A 20881-nucleotide genomic window follows, 5' to 3' on the forward strand; every position below is an offset into this window, starting at 1 on the left:
AGTGCAGCAAAACATTGGGCGAAAGGCACTCCCTTCATTTCTGTAGAAAACCGAGTGGATCTGGCAGTGAAGGGTACTGTGAGGGAGCACAGAGATTGCTGTCCCCCACCCCCCGGGAAGCCTGGGAGACATCTCCACCTCTGAGCAAGAAAGGGTGTGGCATGGGAGGAGCCCACAACAGTGGCAATCATCCAGCGCTTCCTTCAAGTGTCTTGTTGACAAATGGATCCCAAAAAGGAGGATAATGGCAAAAAAAACCCAGAATAAGTTGTGACACATATGATAATGTCCTAGGTATTCCTAGAAATAACAGAGGAACAATCAAAGACTATCAATGCCTTGAAGCCCCCAAATATGTGTATTGATTCTAGGGTGACCTTGCTTGTACCCACAGGCTGTCAGGGTCTGGAGGAATCCATAAACACACAAACACACACCGCGTTTTTATCAGGCATGTGGCTTTGAGCACGTATCTCAGTGCCTTTGTTTCCTCATATGAAAAGTGGGATGACATACCTAGGACAGTGCAGGTGCTCAAAGGACGTCTGTTGAATGAATGAATGTATGGATACTGGACTTGATGTTGGGCAAAGGTTACAAACTTCCAGTTACACGATGAATAAATTCTGGAGTTCTAATATACAGCATGGTGACTATAGTTAACAGTAATGCACTGTATACTTGAAAGTTGCTAAAAGAGTGGATCTTAGTGTTCTCAGCAAAAAATTAAAAGGTAATTGTGTGAGGTGATGGGCGTGTTAACTAATCCTATTGAGTTAATCACTTTGCAATATATACGTGTATCAACTCATCACATTGTGCACCTTAAACTTACACAAGGTTGTATGTCAATTCTATCTCCATCAAGCTAGAAAAAAGAAAAAAATAAAATAAAAATACTGGCTTTGCAGAGCAATCTCAAGATCAAATGAGATGGTACGTGGGAAAGACCATTAAAATCATAAAGAGTTGTTCTTTGCACACCCAACTTGCAAACGAGTTTCCAGGGTGGCTTACCTTCTGCTTCCCGAGGACTCCAGTGTCCTGATGGGCCGCAGGGCATCGGGGATGAGGCGTTGAAGGCATACTGCACCAGGATTCTCCCTTCCAGGCAAAGGTCACATGCTGATCCCAATTCTCTAGGAGGCCAAGGAAAGAAGGAAAATGCACTGACTTAGGAACAGGTGAATGAGCCACTGACTCGACTAGAACAAAGGCAATAGGGCAGAGGACACCACAATCCTATGTTACTCTACTTCCTCCCTATCCATGCCAAAGCTTCCAGAATATGACTATCAATGAAATTCCTCCACACTGCCCAGCAAGCACCTTGTTTGAGCCTAAGCAGCTTCTGTTCTGATGGTGGATACACTTCTTTAATTTCAAGCAGTGCGGAATCAACAGGCCAAAGATTCAAAACTTGCACTAATCTTAATTTCATCAGGCATCCAATGCTCCACCGAGAATTTGATGTGTGGTTGTGAGAACATCTTTTGCCCCATTTGGCCTCAAATTTTATTCTTTGAACGATATTTATCAGGTACCTACTATGTGCCAGGTAACATCCTATGTCTTAGGTATTAAATAAAAAGAAAGCATGGTTCAGTTCCTTCATCTGAAAATGAGTAGGCTGAACTAGATGATGCAGAAAGAACCTTCCAGTCCTGACCTTCTGGGGATGGATGAGCCACTCCTTGGTTGAACAGTCAAAAGCACTTTCCTTACCATGCCATCTAATTCATTTTAGCAGGTTTCCAAGGGGTGAGCTAATCTCTCAGAGAGACCAGGCCCAGAAGTGGAATATTATGGTGACTCCTTCTACTGTCTAGTGTCTTGTGTCTCTGAATTCAATCTCCTTCTAGTCACAACAGCCTCCAGGATCCTACTTGTCATCCAGATTTGGCATCTGTTTAGGAGGCAGCTGGGGGGAAGGGAGAGGAATAAGCCTTCTCCTTCTGTACTGTTGTGGACCCGAAATTCTGCAAATCTGACAAGCTTTGCAGAGGTACTGGAAAGGGAAGATTGTCAGGAATGTCCCAGGCCAACCCATTATTTCTCAAAATGCAACAGTCCTGCCAAGATCTCTTTCTTCATTCCTAGAAGAATCTCTGTCCTTTGGCTACCTGAAAGGACACAATGGCAGAGCCTTATCTCAAACTTTAGGGCTTTCCCTTCACAGAGAAGCTCTGTAGCCCCTATGCCCGCATGGTAAGGAAGAGCATGCTTGTGAGCATTGCAGTTTTCTGGTGCTCCCCATTCCTCCTCCACACAGCTTCCAGGGAGCTCATCTCCAACCCTAAATCTGAACAGGTCATGCCTCGGCTTATCTGCTTAGATAGTGGGCAACATATGTAGCTGAAGGACTAGATGGATGGATAGATGGATAGATGGATGGATGGATGGATGGTTGGATGTATGGATAAATGACATTCACTCAGACATGTTGCTAAGACTCATGATTAACCTAGACGAGGCCATCAACTTGCAGATTTTGCATCCTCATCTTTAGCATTGTAAATACGAAACCACACATAGGTAGAAATTTTGCAAGCACGCTAATATTCAGTGATAGGAGAATGATTAAATAGCATAAGGTTAATCTTCTCAAGGGAATAATAAACAGCTATTACAAAAATATTTATAAAGATTATGGAATTTCATGGAAAAAGTATAAACTATAATGTTAAGTGAAAAAGCCATATTCAAAACTGAATCTAAAGCAGCATCTCAATGCTGTTCAAATAACCTTATGTGACAAAATATTGTTGGCAGTAATTTCTGGGTGGTGGAACATAGGATGATTTTTCACCCCATTTTTATTCCTTCTGGTTTTCTGAATTTTCTACATATTTTGAATATGTATGAGTTACTTCTGAACTAGGAATAATATTAATCATACAAATATACTTGTAGGCAGGGAATAAGGAGTGGGGAGAGAAACTTTCTCAGTACCACTGTGGAGGGCAGAGTTCCATTACAATGACCACAATCTGTGCATGACTCTGAGTCACATGACTGGCTTTAAGATGACAATGAGATTACAAACGTCCTGGGAGGGAATCAGCAACCACACTGATCTTAACGGCCATTGAACCTTTCTTTCTATTTCTTTAGATGCTTTATTTTAGATAATACACATACAGTCACCTGCACTTCACTGAGTTCTTGACACATCCTAGGTTCCCAATAAATACGTTGATGAGTGAACAAACCATTATCCATTGGACAGGAAATGTGCCTTGTTTGCACAGAGCTCCACAAAGTGCATTCCCTCATGTCCATTCATTGATTCACATGTTCATTCATTGTTTCATTGATTCATTGAATGGATAGTCATTGAACAGCCTCTGGTACTAGCACTGTACAGGTACTAGCACTGTACAAGCACTAGCACTGTACACTGACCACCAACAGTGAGTAAATTAGATGTGGTATCTGCCATCATAGAGCTTGCAGACTAGTGGAGGCAACAGTCCATAAACAAATAGGTAAACAGATATAAAATTACAGATTCAATAAGTTCTGAAGGAAAGTAAATGGATGATATAGGAGACAATAAGGGGGGACGGGGCACACTGGGCTAATTAAGATTGGTGCAGTCATAGAAGACCTTAGTGAGGGGATGCCATTTATGGGGAGAGCTAAATGACACAAAAGGATGACACAAAGAGTGGATGTAAAGCATTCCAGGTGCAGTCTCAAGGTATGCACAAGATCTAAGTAGGAAAAAAGGGCTTAGTCCACAGGGATCCAGGAAGAAGCCTGAGTGGCAAGAGTCACCAATGAAGGAAAGAGCAGTAAGAAAGGCAGTTGGACACGTAGGCAAGGGCCAGATCAGGGACGGTCCTGCAGACTACGTGTAGATTACACATAAAATAATGAGAAGCTACTGGAGAGTTGTAAAGCATGGGGTGATATGTTCTGATTCACATTTTTAAAAGATCAGGCTGCATGCTGAATGAAGAATGGATTGGGGAGAGAAGGACAAAAGTCAAAGCAAAGTCAGCAACTAAAAAGCAGTAGTGTGATTCTGGGTGTGGTGGGTGATAGTCCCATTTTATAGATTAGGAAACTCAGGATCAAGACTACTAAGTAATCACACCAAGGTCATAGCTAGGAAAGTCAAGCAGTCAATATGGGCTTTATCAAAATCAGACGGCAAATCCAGCACATCCAGAGAGTGTATAATACATGTTTCTTACCTTAGAGTTCTTATTTATTTGATTTTTATGGGCACCTACACACACACACACACACACACACAATGAAATCGCAGAAGTACAGGATACTAACACTGGAAGAGACCAACTTTCTTACCCAGGTTCCATGAGAATCAAAGCTTAAAGCTCCAAGTCTGTGCTGTTGAACCAGCAGTCACCAGCCACATGTGGCTATTTAAATTTAAAATGAAATAAATTTAGAAATTCAGTTCCTCAGTCACACTTACCACATTTCAAGCATTCCACAGCCACAGTCGGCTAATGGCTACCATATTGGATAGTGCAGACACAGACCACTGCCATTACTGCAGAAAGTCCTATTTGACAGTGCTTCTGTAAGGCATCCACAGATGAGTTAACTTCTCTCGAATGCATCTAGAATGGTACCAGTTATGTACCATCCTTGGAGAATTGAGGAAATAGTCACTCGGGTCTGTGTTCTGAGATTCGGAAGAGGAATCTTGGCTGAGAAAGGCTAGATATCCTCTGGCCTATAGATCAGAAAACTGAGGCTGAAGAGGAAAAGGAAACAGATGACATCGCAAAGACATCAGACTTGGGTCTCTCAGTTCCCAGACCAGTACTCCTTCCAATATACCACAGTTGATTTTTCAGATAACTGAAACCATCCAGTCAACACATGTTTGCAAGACAGATAAAAATAAAGGAGTTAAAAAAGCCAAGGGTGGCCTTGAATTATTTATTCAGTTGCCCATGTGTGAGGACACAGGCTGTGGGAGGATCTGAATATGTTTTCTTAAGGAAAACCCTTGTATATTCTCTTAGACTACAGATGTGAGGAACAGCAGGAGGACATGAGGATGGCCAGGGGCAAGAGGTTGGCATTGATGGATGTAGTGGAAAACACCAGAGATTTTGCAGGGAAAGAGAATTTTCAAGTAACTGAACAGCCCTGGAAAACTTTGTACAAGATGGGAGCTAATATTTCTTGAACATAGAATGTGCGTGCTAGGCATATCACAGATGTCATCTTGTTGAATTCCCCTCAAAAGCCAGATGAAGTGGGTACAATTAACACCTTTTTTATGAAAGAAGACTCAGAAGGTCATAGAGGACCAGAGAGGTGAGATGGCTTGCTCAGGTGGCATAGACTAGGAGTGGTAAAGCTGAGAACAGAACACAGACAATCTGACATCAAAGCTTATGCACTTCATACTAAGTCAATTTACAGAGTATAAACTCTGTGTGTATGGGAGAGTGATTGTTCCATTTCTTTACAACAATTTATTGAACTTGTTGACCGACTTCCTTTAGCTATAGACTATGGTCTACGTAGCTGTTAACCCTAATTAGACATGTTTCTAAAATGTCAGTTTTAATTTAACATATGATAATTCCATTATGAAATCAGACTGAACAGAATAGCTATTGTATGCACCTCAAGTACCAACTGACTATAGGTTATTAAAAACATATTGATTGAAGCTGAGGGCACTATGTAATAGAGACATATCTCATTACACAACAATTAACCCTCCAATAGGTTTCCAACAATCAGATGGTATTTATTTAATGGACAATAACTGCTTTATGAAATACAAATTGAATACATACACAGGAAGCTTCATTTACAAAACTTCCATTTGTAAGTGGAATTGAGGCCAAGGCTTGACCAAAAGTCTGATACTTCTCATCGCCACAGAAAAAATAAATAAATCTACAGGCTGCTGGAAAGCCTGTTCTGAAGTGTCACATGAGGTTTCCCAAACCCAGCTCTGAGCTTCCAGTGAGGGCGGCTGAGGCAGGGGGAAGGGGGTTTCTACAGAGAGCCTAGGGACAGCATTTCCTTGCCCCTCGATTGCTTCACCCAGCTGCCAAAGGAACGTTCTAGATTCAGGGACTGATGGTAGTGTGGGCAATTACAGCCCAAATTTAATGTGGTGCCATGGTCTAATATATTTTTATACTGACACAAAATGTGCACACACACACACGCACACATACATACGCACACACTGGTAAATGGGAGCTCCCTGCCAACTTCTGTGGTTCTTTTGAGGGGAGGGGGAACACCTCCTTCATAACTCGAGTTCTGGAAGGACTTAACAAAAGCAATGGGAACCTGAGACACAGTACTGCAAAATGTGAGTCGGAGCCCAGCCCCCAGCACCTTCTCTGGGCTCTTGTTCAAATATCTCAGCCTCTTTAAGCTCCAATTCCAGGCTTATCCAGCAAATGAAAAAGATGATTCCCCTTTTATAGAGTCACTGGAAAGATTAAGTGAGTACAGGATCCGACGCAGAGTAAGCACTTGATAATGACGGCAACCACAATAATAGAGTACTATTAATTAATCATTAGCTGGTTATTATTTTCAACATCATCAATGTTACATCATCATTATTGGATAAAGCACCCCCAACAAGAGCCGAGAAGGGTAATATACCTATAATCCCTAAATTATAGCTAAGTTCCAAGACAGGTGTCAATGGCTTAGTCCATTTCATGACCCTTTAAAATCTAGTTCCCTTTAAGCCTGAGCTCCTCAAGGGGTCTCCATGCTGAAAGGCACCACAGAGTCCATTTGATGCAGAGCTCCACCTCCCGGCCACGGAGGCATCATTAGACTGACTTTTCAGGGGAGGAGAATAAAACCCAGGGAGGGAAAGTGACTTCCCCAAAGCCACACAGCTAGTAAGTGACAGACTGGGGAGCAGGACTGAGGTATCTTGTGCCTCAGTATATCATTCCCTGGTCTTCTAAAAATTCTACCTTCAGTTCTACAAAGAAACCCTAGGCACAGTTCAAGATTCTAATTATGTATATTATATACTTGCATGTGTATTCACATATCATATATGAATATGCACACAGATATACACACACATATATATACATATATACATATAATATATCATATGTATATGAAGATGTTTTCCCACTGACCAGAGACAGTTTCAACTCCCAAGCTCATGGAGAGGAGACCAGTACCTCTATCCCAGAGGAGGTTCTGGCAATAGAGGATTCCAAATTTTCAATAATAAAATAAAGTTAAATATTCATTTGCTTAAAATATGTATTATTACTTATTACTTTCTATTAGCCATTGTTCATTTGTTCCCTGACCCCCAAATTTACAGCTTGCCTAGATGGCCCAGTCCGTGTGCTAGGTGGTGGTAGCAGCCACTGAACAAGAGCAAGGACAAAGAACACAGCAAAATCCCTCTACTAGGCCACTTCCCTTCCAAGTTTCCCTCTTCTTGGCAGGAGAGAGAGAGAGATCAACACTTCACAGGCCACACTCACCTTTCAAAGAAGTGGCCGTCGATGGGCGGGAACCACTCCAGCTTCACAGAGTCGGTCGTGTGGCCCACAATCTGGGGGGCGAGGGCGACAGGCGCCGGTTTTCTGGAGGGCTGCCAGCTCTGGTACACCAGATCCAGGTAACAGTGCATTCTGGCGACTTGATTGGGCGTGAAGGAGTCCGTGCAGTCGTCATCTGCAAGCGGGCAGAGACAGAGATAAGAACCTGGCTGCACAGGCCGGCATGCGAGAGCATTGTGACGTCACCTGGTGGCCAGAGAGCCAGCACCCCAGTCCTTGCCAAGTCAGAGCTGGCCTCTCCCAGTGCTCAAGAGTTAATGATCTGTGAACAAATTAGGGTAGTCATCACTTCTGGACACAGGTGAGAGGGAACAGGAGGAAAGGGAGGCCGGATGGAACTGACAAAGTACATTTGAGACTGGAGAGTGAGCAACCCAGAGGTCACGGCTAAGGACAAGGGCAAGACAAGCTGCTCTCCATGGGCTCCAAATCCTCCCAGTAATCCTAAATCCAGTAAGTCACACATTCCCTTATTCCTTCCCTCCCGCACTACTCATTCAATATCTCTCATTCATTCATTCATTTGCTTGTTTATTCACTCATTCCTTTATGCGTTCACTTCCTCCTTCTCTCATTCCTTCACATTCTTTCATCGACTCATTCATTCATTCATTCTGCTATTTATTTATGGAGTGACACTGTTCTTCAAACAAACCTTCTGAGCATCTATTACATATTCCCTGCTCAGTGCCAAGGGCCACAGAAAGATGAAACTGAAAACATTCCTGCCCTTGAAGAGTGACCAGTCTATTGAAGGCCAGTTTGTTGTATGAGTCAAGGTTATTACAAGGGCATTAAACTCTTTGATGCTGACCGCCGATAAATAGGAGACAGCGTGTTGCGGAAAGAGGGTAACCCAGAAAGGCTTCTGAAGAAGCAGATACTTGAGGTCTACCAGATTGCATAGCTAAGATTGGGAAAGAAGGTTGAAGGATTGCAGGGGAGGGAGCTGGAGGACCATAGAGGCATGGTGTCCTATGCAGTCAGCGCAGGCCACAGAGTCAGGCTGACCTAGGAAGAATCCAGCCTCAGTGTCCATGCTGGGAGTATGAGGACAATGACACCTTCCACACAGTACTGTCTTTGGGACACTTACCTTGTGCTTAGTATGACCAGGCATGAGGTACTGTGCTCTGGACACATTTAACTCTCCCACTATTTTTGGAGTAAATATTATCATTTTCTCCATTCTACAGAGGAGGAAATTGAGGCTGAGAGAGGCTAAGCAGCTTTTTTAAGATCACAGAGCTAGGGACAGATCTGAGATTCAAACCTGGGAAGTCAAGACTCCAAGGCCAGGCTTCTAATCAATAGGAGAACTTCTGTCTGAGTGTAAATGAGAGCTTGTATGGGTAAAGTATCCTGCAGGTGCTTGATAAACAGCAGTTGAGCCTGAGTCTGAGGAAGCCAGAATACAATCTCTTAAATGTCTTCAAATCTAATGACCTTCAGTCCTACTCTCCCTTTTCTATGATGCCAACTGAAGGCCATGACCCAAGACTCGCCCCCCTAGGAAGAAGCTTGCCTCCCATCTCTCCCTTCAACAGCTTTGTTCAGCTGCCCCAGAGGCAGGGCGAGGCATTGTTTTGGCTTGGTTTCCAAAAACACCACTTCCCAGAGGTGTCTGCCTGGTCGGGATTTCTGCAGCTGGGCCCCAGACGGAGGAGCCCCGGGCTCGCCAGATATTAAAATAAATCCAGCACTGGGAATCCTTCAGTGTAAACTCACTTCCCCTTATCAAACAAACAGAAAATAAGTTTGGGCGAATGCTGGGCAGTTGGATGTGACCTTGAGAATCTAGCTCGGGGAAAGGACGGGGGTTCAAGGAGGTTATACACAGAAGCTGCCTCCAATCCCCTTAGTAGTTTTTGACAGTCTCCTTTCCACCACACTGGGGAAGTCCTTCATATATGTGGAGGAAGTGGAAGAGCCTGGTGTCCCTTAGCAAGCACTAGTTGCATAAATCGCTCTCAAGCCCAGATGCCACCATGTAACTTCTTGGATACCAAACATTCTATGGCTCCCCATTGCCTGGAGTCCAAATGTCTCAGTTTGGACATGTTTTTCTTGGTTACTATGAACTTTACACTTCATCCCTAAAGCCTTGGAAAAGCCACTGGATAGGGTAGATGCAGGAGAAGGGTATGATGGCTAAGGAAATTGGGCTATATAGTTAGATTAGTGCATGAAGGATCTGGAGTGAAATGGGCAAGATATTTCACGCTGTCAGTGTCTCAGTTTCCCCACCTGTAAAGTGGAAATGATGATAACAAGAGTGCTTATTTCAGAAGACAGCTGCGAATTAAGGAGAGTGGAGCACCAAGAACCATAATAAATGCTCAGTACATGCTCACTGTCTCATGATTGGGCATAGTGCTTGTGTGTGTGAGTGCTGGAAAACAGGAAGCAGAAAAAAAAGGAACATAAAGTATTCATTCTCTTTGATCTAGCAATATCACAGTTAGGAATTCAATAGTAGATATTTGTGAATAAACATGGGAAATATATGCGTACAGGGATTTTTTTGAATCATCATTTATATAGTAAAAATATTAAAAATACCACTTTAATAGGGGAATCACCGTGTATGTTAAGGTGCATGCATAGACTACAATACGAATCAGTCATTTCCAAAAGAAGGAAGTAACTTTAAAACTCGGGTCTCTCATGTATAAATTGAAGACATTAAATCAACCCCACTACACAGAGGATTCAATGAGCTGAAGCACATGAAGCATTTATCAAGATGAATGGAGACGGAAAAGGAGTACTTTTTTTCTCTATACACTCTGATTTGTTTGCTTTTCTCTTCCCAAAGAAGTGAATTTTCCCTTCATAACTTAAAAATTAGCCATTTCTATGTTGTTCAATAAAAAAGCGTTTGAAAAACGAGTAGGTGATAGAATCTGGCAGGGGAACAGGAATCTATCTGAACTTTAAAGCTGAAGGCAGAAACTATCTACCCCAGGGTCCATCCATCACTTAGAGACTGAGTTGCTATCAGAATCTTGGGTGAGGTACCAAAGGGTTTTCCGTTTATCACAAATGCTCTGTCTCAATTAGCTAATGTCTAGAGCCAGCCCCGCTTGGCTTCTTGCCTCCACACTCTTCCCCTCCTGACATCCGTGGCTACTTGATCCCAGTTTCCAGGACCCGCTAGCCCCACCCTGTTCTTCTGTCCCCATCTTGTCCCTAAGCAGAAAGGACTTGGGGGATTTCAGCGCCTTGGGAGCCTGAATCAGTCTCCATGCTGTTGATGTTGTGTCCTGAGTTTGCTAACTGGACTTTGCTCTCAAGAACACATCTCCATCTCCAGCTGGGAGGCCACAAAGCACGGAGGTTCAGGGCATGGAACTCAGTACCTCCAGTCCCTCTGGAACCTGGGCAAAATGCTGACCCTGGACAGCCTCATCTTCACCCACTGTAACATAGGGAGCAATGATGCCACCTGCCTCCTAAGGCTGAGGAGAGCATTTAACTAGCTAACCCATGTCTAGTGCAAGAATAACCAAGTTGCCCTTTGTAAAAATCCATATTTTTCTGTTGTTTTAAAAATAATGATAATAATAGTAACAACAATAAATGATCATATCCACTGTAGAACATTTGGAATCTGTCAAAAATGTTACAAAGAAATAAATATCACCCTAAACTCATTACCTAGAGGTAATACAACTAATATTTAGTGTGTATGTATTCACATGTCTATGTGAATACCTACAGTGAATTTCTATAATTCTCATCATCACAAGCATATATATCACAAATAAGTATATTTACATTTAATATATATTTATAAATATTTATTTATATTTTATATTTATTTATATATATTTCTATATATACAATATATATGCCAGGTCTGACACGACACATAAGGCTCTGGACTGTTTTCATGTTAAGTAGTTAACAGATAATCCTACTAGTTGTCATTTATTGAGCACTAGTTATGGTACCAAGGACAGTTCTAAGTTATTTACCTGTATGATTACAGATACTATCACACAAGCTAAGTATGAGGATCCTCCACAGTATAGACGAAGTAACTGAGGCTCAAAGAGGAGCAGTAACTTGTCCAGCGTCAAAGGCTAGCACACGAAGGATTCAAGTTTGGTCCCCAGCCTCCAAATTTCATGCTCTGTACCACTATGTTACTCTTGCTTCTATCCGTGCCCCTCAATCGTCTTCTGTGTCACCTTTAGTAGCCACATAATGCTCTATCATATGGATGCCTTGTGACTTATTTCAGCAATTTATTCTCTTTGGGCTGTAAGCAGTTTCCAATTATTCACACATAGAAGCATTTTTCTTCTCTGCCTGGCAGATAGTAAATGCCTAATTAATATTTGGAGGATGAAGAGTGTTAAGAACATTCTTAGGACTAAATCTTTAAACACATCAACTGATTTAGTTTCTGAGGATAGATTCCTTAGAGGTGGGATTGCTGGGTCAAAGCATATGTGCATATTACATGGTCCAGGGGGCCTACCCGGTGACATAGTGGTTGGGTTTGCACACTCCACTTCAGTGGCCCAGGGTTTGCAGGTTCGGATCCTGGGCACGGACCTGCACACTGCTCATCAGGCCATGCTGTGGTGGTGTCCCACATACAAAATAGAGGAAGACTGGCACAGATGTTAGCTCAGCGACAATCATCCTCACACACAAAAAAGGTCCTGATACACAGAAAGACAGAAAGATAGTAACAAGACACTGGAGAAGGTCTGGCTTCCATGCTCTTAAGGAGGCCCTGATGAGAGGGTACTCTTGGTGGGCTGCCTATGGCGTACTATCTTCAGGAAATGGAGTCCAAGCTGCTACTCTTCTACCTGCTCAGAGTTTATCTGACAGTTCAGCGTGACCACACTCACCTGTGCTCAACTAGGCTTGGTCCCATCAGCTACCTCGTGCCTGCTTGATCTGAGCACACGGGACCCTCTCAATCTTCCCCTAGTATCAGAAAGGGAGCCAGATAATTACTGATTAATACCACAGGCTCCACAGTAAGAAAAGCTTGCCTTATTGCTGTGTGCCCTGGGAAAGCTATTTAAGCTACCTAAACCACACTTTCTGCATCTGCAAAATGGGTGTGATAATAACAGCGCTTACCTCATTGGGTTATTTTGAGGATTTTATGAGACAAACCTATGAACTGCCTTGGCATATCATAGGCACTCAATAATTATTGCATGTATGCACTGACCAATATGGCAGCCACCAGCCATGTGTGGTTATATCAATTTAAACTAATTAAAATTACTTAAGACTAACCATTCAGTTGCTCAGTCTTACTAGCCATGTTTCAAGGGCTCAGTAGCCACATATGGATAATGGTTATCATACTGGACAGCACGGACACAGAACACGTCCATTTTTACAGAAAGTTCTATTAGATAGCACAGCACTAGACTCTTCACCCAGCTAGAGACCAAGCCTGAGGAAGAAGCACCCAGGAAGGAAGGATCCAGAAGCAGTGGACCCAGTATAGTCTCCACCCTCTTGCCTTGACGGCAGAGCCCTTGTGCATCTCTCTCCTCAGCCCTGAGAACCCGATTTCGTTCTGCATTTTGAATTTCATCCAGCTGCTTTTGTCACCTCATCTATCAGAGATCCTAAGGAAAACAAACATTTCAAAGCTCGTGGTCGCCTTGAATACGCTTTTGCGGGTGTAAGTTTGTTATCGTAGCTCAGTGAATTAGTTCTGCTGTTAATGGGTCACTGAGCTGAGGGGTTCCTTTAAAAAAACAACAGTAAATCAATCACCCTTTAGATCTGTACAAAGGGGAACAAAAAAAGATTTAGTTTATGGGGGTCTGGTAGCTAGTGGCAGCTCCTAGGCTTCTAAGAGGCCGGCAAACTTCCAAACTCATGTTATTGTTTATTTTCCATGTGCATTGAGCTGGCCAAGGAAAGGTGCTACAGAAATGGAACGTAAGCAGGGCTGTGTGAGGGGACAGGGCACCGGATGTGGGATGTCAGCTTGGCTGGGAATGGGAGTCCAGTGGGAATCTGCTTTTGAGGAAATACCCAGCACTCTGGTCTTTTATAGAGACATAAACCTAAAGACCCTTTATGGTGCCAAGGGTGGGTTGCCGAACCTTCAAGAGACCTCAGGTTTGAACTGTATGAATCTTAAACTGGAGAGGCCCTCAGAAGTCATCAGCCCAGATAGGAAAGCAGGAAGACCCAATGGGGATCATTGAGTTCATTGGGTTTCAGTAGGGAAATCCTCTCTTCAAACGCAATCTGAGGCAAAACCCCAAAAGAAACGAAAAACTGTTAGAAGGGGGCTTTCCTGGTTCAAGGGGAGGTAGAGGCCTAGAACTCCTCTCACAGAGCCACTTGGGGAAGCCTGCCAAGGCAGACCTGTGAGACAGAGTGCCAAACCCACCCAAATTGCTCAATATCCCACTCAACCATCAGCTAGGCCTCTTTTGAAGAGTGTCACAAAAGTAAAAGAGAAAAAAAACAATACTTGGCATCATATGTGTGACCTGGGGCAAATGACTTTGGTGAACCTCAGCACTGTCATCTGTAAAACGGGGATAGTTCTTACTCCATAGATTTGTGTGAGAATTAAATGAGACGGTGTGTATTAAAGTCCTTTGTGAACAAAAAACTTTTACAGAAGTAGAGACATGGTTATTGACAAGAATCGATTTTATATACCTGTTCTAAGAGAATTTATTCATCTTCTTCCCTTACTGCCTCTCTCCCTCCATTCCTCTCCCCCTCCTTCTCTTTCTTCCTAACAAACATCTATTAAGTATCAGACCCTATGCTAGGTGCTAAGGATACAGGGATGTACAAGAGCCATTCTCTGCCTTCACAGAACTCACTTCTTTTAGTTGGGGAAAGAGACATCTAAATTGAATATTACAATAGAATTCGACACTGGGTTACCATGTGCAATTTTGTGGATCATGTCTTACCCAAGGACTGTTGGCTTAAGGGGCCAGTGGTGAGGGCTCTGACTGTGCTGAGGAAGGGGTATCTTGTTCTAATTTGCCAAACATGCTATAAGAGCTAGAAGTGGCCTTGATATTTGCTAAAAGAAAGTACAGGTATCCTAGAAGCCAAAGAATGAGTCCTTAAAAAAGGGCGCTGATAGGATATACGCAGTTGGGAGAAAACCACACCCATCTCGTGTAATAATTTCATATTTGCAAAACCAAAAGCATACTCTTTTTTTGATAATAAAACATCAGAGTGTGAGAGTTTTATGTTTTACAAAAAGATTCAACAACCATTTGCTTAGAAATATACAGCTGCCAAATTAGAAGGAAGTATGGAGATCAAATCCAAATAGAAATTTTCTTGAGAAAAGTGAGCCCAGCAAGGACACATGGCAGACCCAAAGGTGTTAAGTAACCTAGTGGCAGAGTTAGGTCTTCTACTCAGGTTTCTTGACTTTCAGTCCTAGTCAACTTCCTAAAGTGTCATCCTGAGGAACTTTCAGATACAGCATCTTCCTCATACTCCTGAGCTGCTCATGGAAGGAATATTATCTCGATTGTTTGGGATGAGGAATTGTTGGGATGAAGAAGTCTTAGAGAATGTAAGCAGCTTGTTCAAGGCTACTCTGAGCCAGGAGTGGAGCCCACATCTGACATCCAGCCCCAAGCACTCTACAGAGTATATGGCCCTACCTGCGTAGCTCATGAAGTTGTTGAAAGGAGTGTTGAAGAAGCTATGAAAGCCACAGGTGTCATTCCCTGGTCCCGGGTCGCCGCAGAACTTGTGTTTCGGGGCTGGGTTGGTGTCACTGCAGAGGTCTCCGGTCTCAAAGGAGGGCTCTGTCTCCATGCAGGGGTCGCTGCAAGACTGGATTTCCGAGATACCTCGGAAGATGTGGTAGAGGCCCAAGCTGTGCCCGATCTCATGGATCATGGTGTGGGTGTGCCCGGGAATGCCGTAGAAAGATGGGTTCAAGACAATGCCACCTGCAAGGGGAAAACCAGAGCATTAAGCAAGCTGGGCATTGTGCTTCCTAGTGCAGGAATCCCCAAACCAATCAAGGGCAAATGGGGTGCTTCCCAAAGTAAACACAGGTTTCTCCACCCTATGACTCCACTACCCTGAAAGCTGTTACGACTTGTGCTATGAATCATCAGTGGAGTAGGAAGGAGTCTCAAAAGTCATTTTGTGCAATCCCCTCATTTTTCAGATGGAAACACTAAAGCTTAAAGAGGTGAGGCAACTTATCTAAGATGACTTCAAACCACTTAACAGGAATGGCATGATTAGGATTCAAGGACTTCGATTTCTGGCCTGGTAAACATTTCTGCTGCAACCTCTTCCCTAGAAAGAAAGGCACACCCTGATTTACAAACATTCTAAGTGCTTTTGTTTAAAGGAAGCCCTCCTAGTCAGACACCTCGGTTCCAGGTTTCATTTTGCCTTCACCAACTCTTGGACATTGAACAAGTCCATTACTGTCTCTGAACCCCACTGCTTCACTTCTGTACTCAATGAGCATGAACATCCATGAAGGTCAGCACCACGTCGTGTCCACCATTATAACACTGATCCTAGTAGCCAATGTTTCTCGAGTGTTTATTAAGTATCCTCAGGCCTTGTGCTGAGTGCTTCACACGTACAATCACACTTCATCATTTCACAACCCCATGAGAGAGCCATGGATTCATGAAGAGGTGAAGTAACTGACCCATGATCAAGAATCAGTAAGTGTGAAGCTGGAATCTGAACCCAAGATCCTTGGGTTCTAAAGCCAAGGCTCATAATCTGAGTTCTACTGCTAATGTGTATCACAGGGCCCAGAATATGGCATCTCATTCAATGTATGTTGAATATTGGCTGAATGCTGACCCAACTAAAGAAGTTTCCTGAGATCTAACTAATGACATGTAAGCAGCCAGCATAGCGCTTGACATACAGTGAGAACCTTACTTACTAACTACTTGCCTCTCAGAGTGAGGCACCCAGAAGGTGATTAGAAACGCAGAATCTCAGGTCCCATCCCAGACATACAGAATCAGAGTCTGTATTTTGACAAGAGCCTCAGATGACTTGTCTGTATGTTCTAATTTGAGAAGTGATGATCTGCTTCACATGTCTTCGAAGATCGAGGATTGCTTAGCTTGGGGAGATACATGGAAGAGATCTCAGTAGAACCAATGGACAGCATTTTTCCCTGTTCATTTTAGGCAGTGGAGAAATATGTAGAGGCTGGCAGAAAGAGATACTTAAATTTTAAAATCCAAGTGTGTTTAAGGGAGGGTTAAAATTCAGGTCTGAGCACCCTGCAAGTAGTAACTAAGTGCAGAGCAGCGTCTTAACAAAAGAATGATGAGGAGGCAGGACCTTGCTGATTTGTACTGGCAAGCCTGAAGGAGGCGTGGGGGGAGTTTTATCTCAGATGGAACTGGCGGGAGGGTGAGCTTGCTCAGTCATGGGGCTCACGGAGTCTATTAATTCTGAACTGCTCAGAGCCTTCTAGCACAAAGATAAAGACGTATGAGAGGGTGTGTGGGGGTGTGTGTGCACGCGCACGTGGTGTGTGAGAAGGGGCAGGCAAAGGCAGGGAGGAAGAGAAATTGAGACAGGAAATCTCTCTCAATTATTTTCTGTCAATCATAATATGAAACATAATCCCCTTCCCACCCAAGGCTTCTTCCAGAGATCATGGTGGAACAGCAGAAAAAAAAAGAAAGGTAAAAAAGAATGGTTCTAATAAATTGGGTTGATTGGGGCACCTTGCAGAGGAATTGCTCACAATCACCATTTCTCAGGATGGGGAGGTGGCAGCCTGGATGTCAGCTGGAATTGTCCTGACACTGGTTGCAGTCCTCCTTCTGCTTTGCCGTCCTCCTTCTGCTTTGCCTTGGCTGTGTGATCTTGGGAAAGTGACTTTACATCTCTGGTGAGCTCTAAAATAAACAGCTGTAATAACGCCAGTGGTTCTCTGTCTGTCCACGAGGCTTCAACATTGAAGTAATGCTTGGGGGGTGGGGCTTGGCAGTGGGCAGGACCCCACAGGCATTTCCAGGGATCACGATAGGGTTGCAGACTTAATGTCCAGGCTGGCTCTATTTGTTTTACCTCATCCCCTCCCAATTCACCCCTCTTCACAGAGCGACAGCACAGGGCCCGAATCTTGTTTCATTGCTTCTCTTAAAAGGTGAAATAGCTTGAGCCTGACATCATCCTGAAATACTATAACATGCTATGGATTTATAGCCTTCCGTATTCCTGGTCCTGAGCCAGTCTCTGAAATTCATGGAATTATCAGGAGCATTTTCCCCTAACTTTAGAAGCCTGCTGTTCAACCTTTCTAAGATTCTGATCAAGGCCCTTTTGGTTGCTTTTCCAAGAGGACAGAATTTCAGCACTGAGAAGGGTCCCTGGAGGCCGTCTAGTTTGACCTATTCATTCAAAATCTGAGGAAATTGAGACCTGGGGAAGGAAAGAGACTTGCCTAAGGCCATACTGCTAAGTGAAGTCGCAGCTGAGAAGGACCATGTATTCTGGCTCTAAGCCAGCATGATTTCTGTACATCACACTAGGCACGTGATGCAAGCTGATCACCTTCAAGCTTGCTTAAGTTGCACACTCTCTTTGTCCAACCCCTGTTTGTCTGTGTCTGTCTGCCCATCTATGTATCCATCATCTATCTCAGAATTTCTCAACCTCAGCACTACTGATGTTTTGGACTGGATAATTCTTTCTGGTGGACATTGAGGGGACTAGCAGCATTGCTGGCTTCTACCCACTAGATGCAGTAGCATTCCTCATTTGGAAAATCCAAAAATATCTCTAGACATTGCCAAATGTCTCCTAGAGGATAAAACCCCCCAGTTGAGAACCACTAGATAGTTGTCTTTTTATCTGTCTGTTTACACAACCACACACATGTGAACACACACCCACAAATTGGTCTCATTCTCTTAAAAGCAATTGGGAAATGACAGCAAACTGGAGGAAACTAACTTTAGAGTTTGATTCAGCACAACTTCATTGTCTGAAGTTGCAGAGTCCCTCATCTCCAAGATATCAGAGGTTTAGAGCAGCTACTGCACTCCGGGTGTAGCACTGAGAGACCAGGCAGAATGAGGAAACATCCAGTAATGTCACTCTGCTGAGCTCTACCATTCTCAGATGGAGATGCCCACTGAATCATCACTATTCATTGGTGTAAATAATAGGAACATTCTATCGAGGGGAAAATGGTTAAGCAAATTGCAGTGCCCTCACTCAACGGAATATTACGTGGTCATTAAAAATCTCATCTTTCAAAAAACACAAATAACCCAGAGTGACACTTTTCTCTTGTAATATTAAGTGAAAAAAGTTGGATGGGAAGTAATTATGAAGACTGCTATAACATGGAAAAATTTATATAGCACAATATAAAGTGAAAAAAGAGCACAAAATTGCATCTATGCTATGATTCCAAGTATGCATAAGTTAAAAAAGACGTCTACATATAGACGTGTACTGGAAGAGAGCATGGAAAAATCAAAATTAAAGAACTACGATGTTTACTTACAGGGCCTGGTTCAGAAACCATTGTCATTTCTGAGTTTTGGTGATTGTTTTGTATAAACACGTGTCTTGTTTATGGATATGCATAATTTGAACGTAAGAAGAGTTCCTGGTGTTGTTTGTGGGTGGAACATGGAAGAACAAGGAGTTCTTACAAACTCACTTTCTCTTGCCCCTTTGGTGTCTTTCAAACCAACACGACTAGCTGTGCCAGCATGATGTGCTTACCAGGCTGAGAAGATATGTGCATAAACTAAGATGCAAGGGGTATCAGGAGAAAGCAATCAATAAACAGAGTTGGCAACTTGAATTTCAACCGTGACTCTGCCACTGACTTGTGTGTGACCTTGAATAAGCCCCATTCCCTCTCTGGATCTCAGTTTCCCCATTGGTAGAACAGGGTTAACAATATTGTGTTATTTTTCAGAGCATTGCTTGATAGTTGAAAGATAAGGAAAGCTAAAGAGTTTTGTAAAATTAAAAAATGATAAATAAAAGGGTTGTTCACTGTCACCACTACCACCGCCACCATCATAATCATGATCCACCTCATCATCATCGTCAGTATGAAATTTATTCCTGTTCTAATCCAGCTTCCTCCTGAAGAAGTTTCTAATTCTCACCTAAGTGCATTAGGGCCTCCTTGTCCCATGGCCAAGTTGCTACTCCCGCCAATTCCTCCTCCGAGGAGTTTGCAAAGAAGATATTGAGGTGTGTTGATCCATCCAGTCTAAGAATGTTCTTCAATTCATTAACATCCAAGTATGCTCTGTAATAGAAAAAGAACCTTGGCTGTCATCACCATCCAAAAAAGGTACTATTCAAATAACAGGTACTCCTCAATTAATTAAGAGCTACTCTGTGCCAGGCACTTGGCTAAGCACTTTATAAACATCACCTCATCGACTTCCCCCAAAATTATCATAAGGTAAGGGTGATGATCCCATTTTGAAGGTAAAAAAATTAAGTCCTTGTGAGTTTAAGAGACTTGATAAGATTGCTTGGCTTATAAATACCACAGTTCAGTTTAGAACCCATATTTATCTAAGATCAACATCTGCGCCCCTAAGGACTCTGCTGTATTGACTGATGACAGGGCCACATAAAGTAGATATAGACCAAGAACACAGATCATGAAAGAGACAACATGTATTCTAGTATTGGCTTCTTCCCTATTTCACTCATTCATTATGGACCTCGGACCATTTATTTGGCAAATACAGAGTGGCACTAAGAGGCTTGCTTTGCATATCTATACCAACCTTGCAAGGAGGCCTTATTACTCTGTTTTCAAGATAAGCAACATGGGGCCCAGTGTGATTAAATAGGTTGGCCAAAGTTGCAGATCTGGGTTTCAAAGCCAATTCTGTCTAGCTTGAAACCTATGCTCTTTTCACCGGGGCATCACGCTGCCTCCCGTACATGATTCTGCATTCTGTAAGCCTCTATTCCTTTGTCTGTAAACTAGATTAGAAAGGGATATTGTATTTGGGGTGGCTGCTGTTGTAGAGTGACATATCTGGAAAGTGAATTAATTCCCCCTGCTACAAGCGTCAGCTCTTTAATACACGGAACAAACACATGTTGGAGAGAGAAATAAATGGTATTTGGAAAGAGACTGGCATATGTTAGGTGCTCAATAAATAAGAACTCTTCCATTGTAGAGTATGGCTCTGCCATCAGAAGAGAAATGGTAAAGCTTTGGATCAGCCACAGGTTTATTATTCAATGGATTATTTTCTAAATAGAGAGAGGCACCTTGCTCCCCTCTCCTGTTTCGTTCAGCCCCATTTTATGTCCACCATCATCTA

The 20881-nt window shown here is 43.0% G+C and overlaps 1 protein-coding gene across 1 annotated transcript in view; it reads right to left on the minus strand.

Moving 5' to 3' along the window:
- The window catches only part of PAPPA (pappalysin 1), a 240734-nt gene that overhangs the window by 167480 nt on the left and 52373 nt on the right, over positions 1 to 20881 (minus strand). Inside the window, exons 3-6 of the mRNA XM_014830350.3 lie at positions 19694 to 19839; positions 15215 to 15508; positions 7488 to 7680; positions 1018 to 1139 (exon numbers count right to left, since the gene is read on the minus strand). Coding sequence (XP_014685836.3) covers positions 1018 to 1139; positions 7488 to 7680; positions 15215 to 15508; positions 19694 to 19839 — 755 coding nt within the window. The remainder of the gene's footprint in view (positions 1 to 1017; positions 1140 to 7487; positions 7681 to 15214; positions 15509 to 19693; positions 19840 to 20881) is intronic.

This window comes from Equus asinus, chromosome 10, assembly GCF_041296235.1.
Source record: "Equus asinus isolate D_3611 breed Donkey chromosome 10, EquAss-T2T_v2, whole genome shotgun sequence".
In the NCBI taxonomy this organism is placed as follows: domain Eukaryota; kingdom Metazoa; phylum Chordata; class Mammalia; order Perissodactyla; family Equidae; genus Equus; species Equus asinus.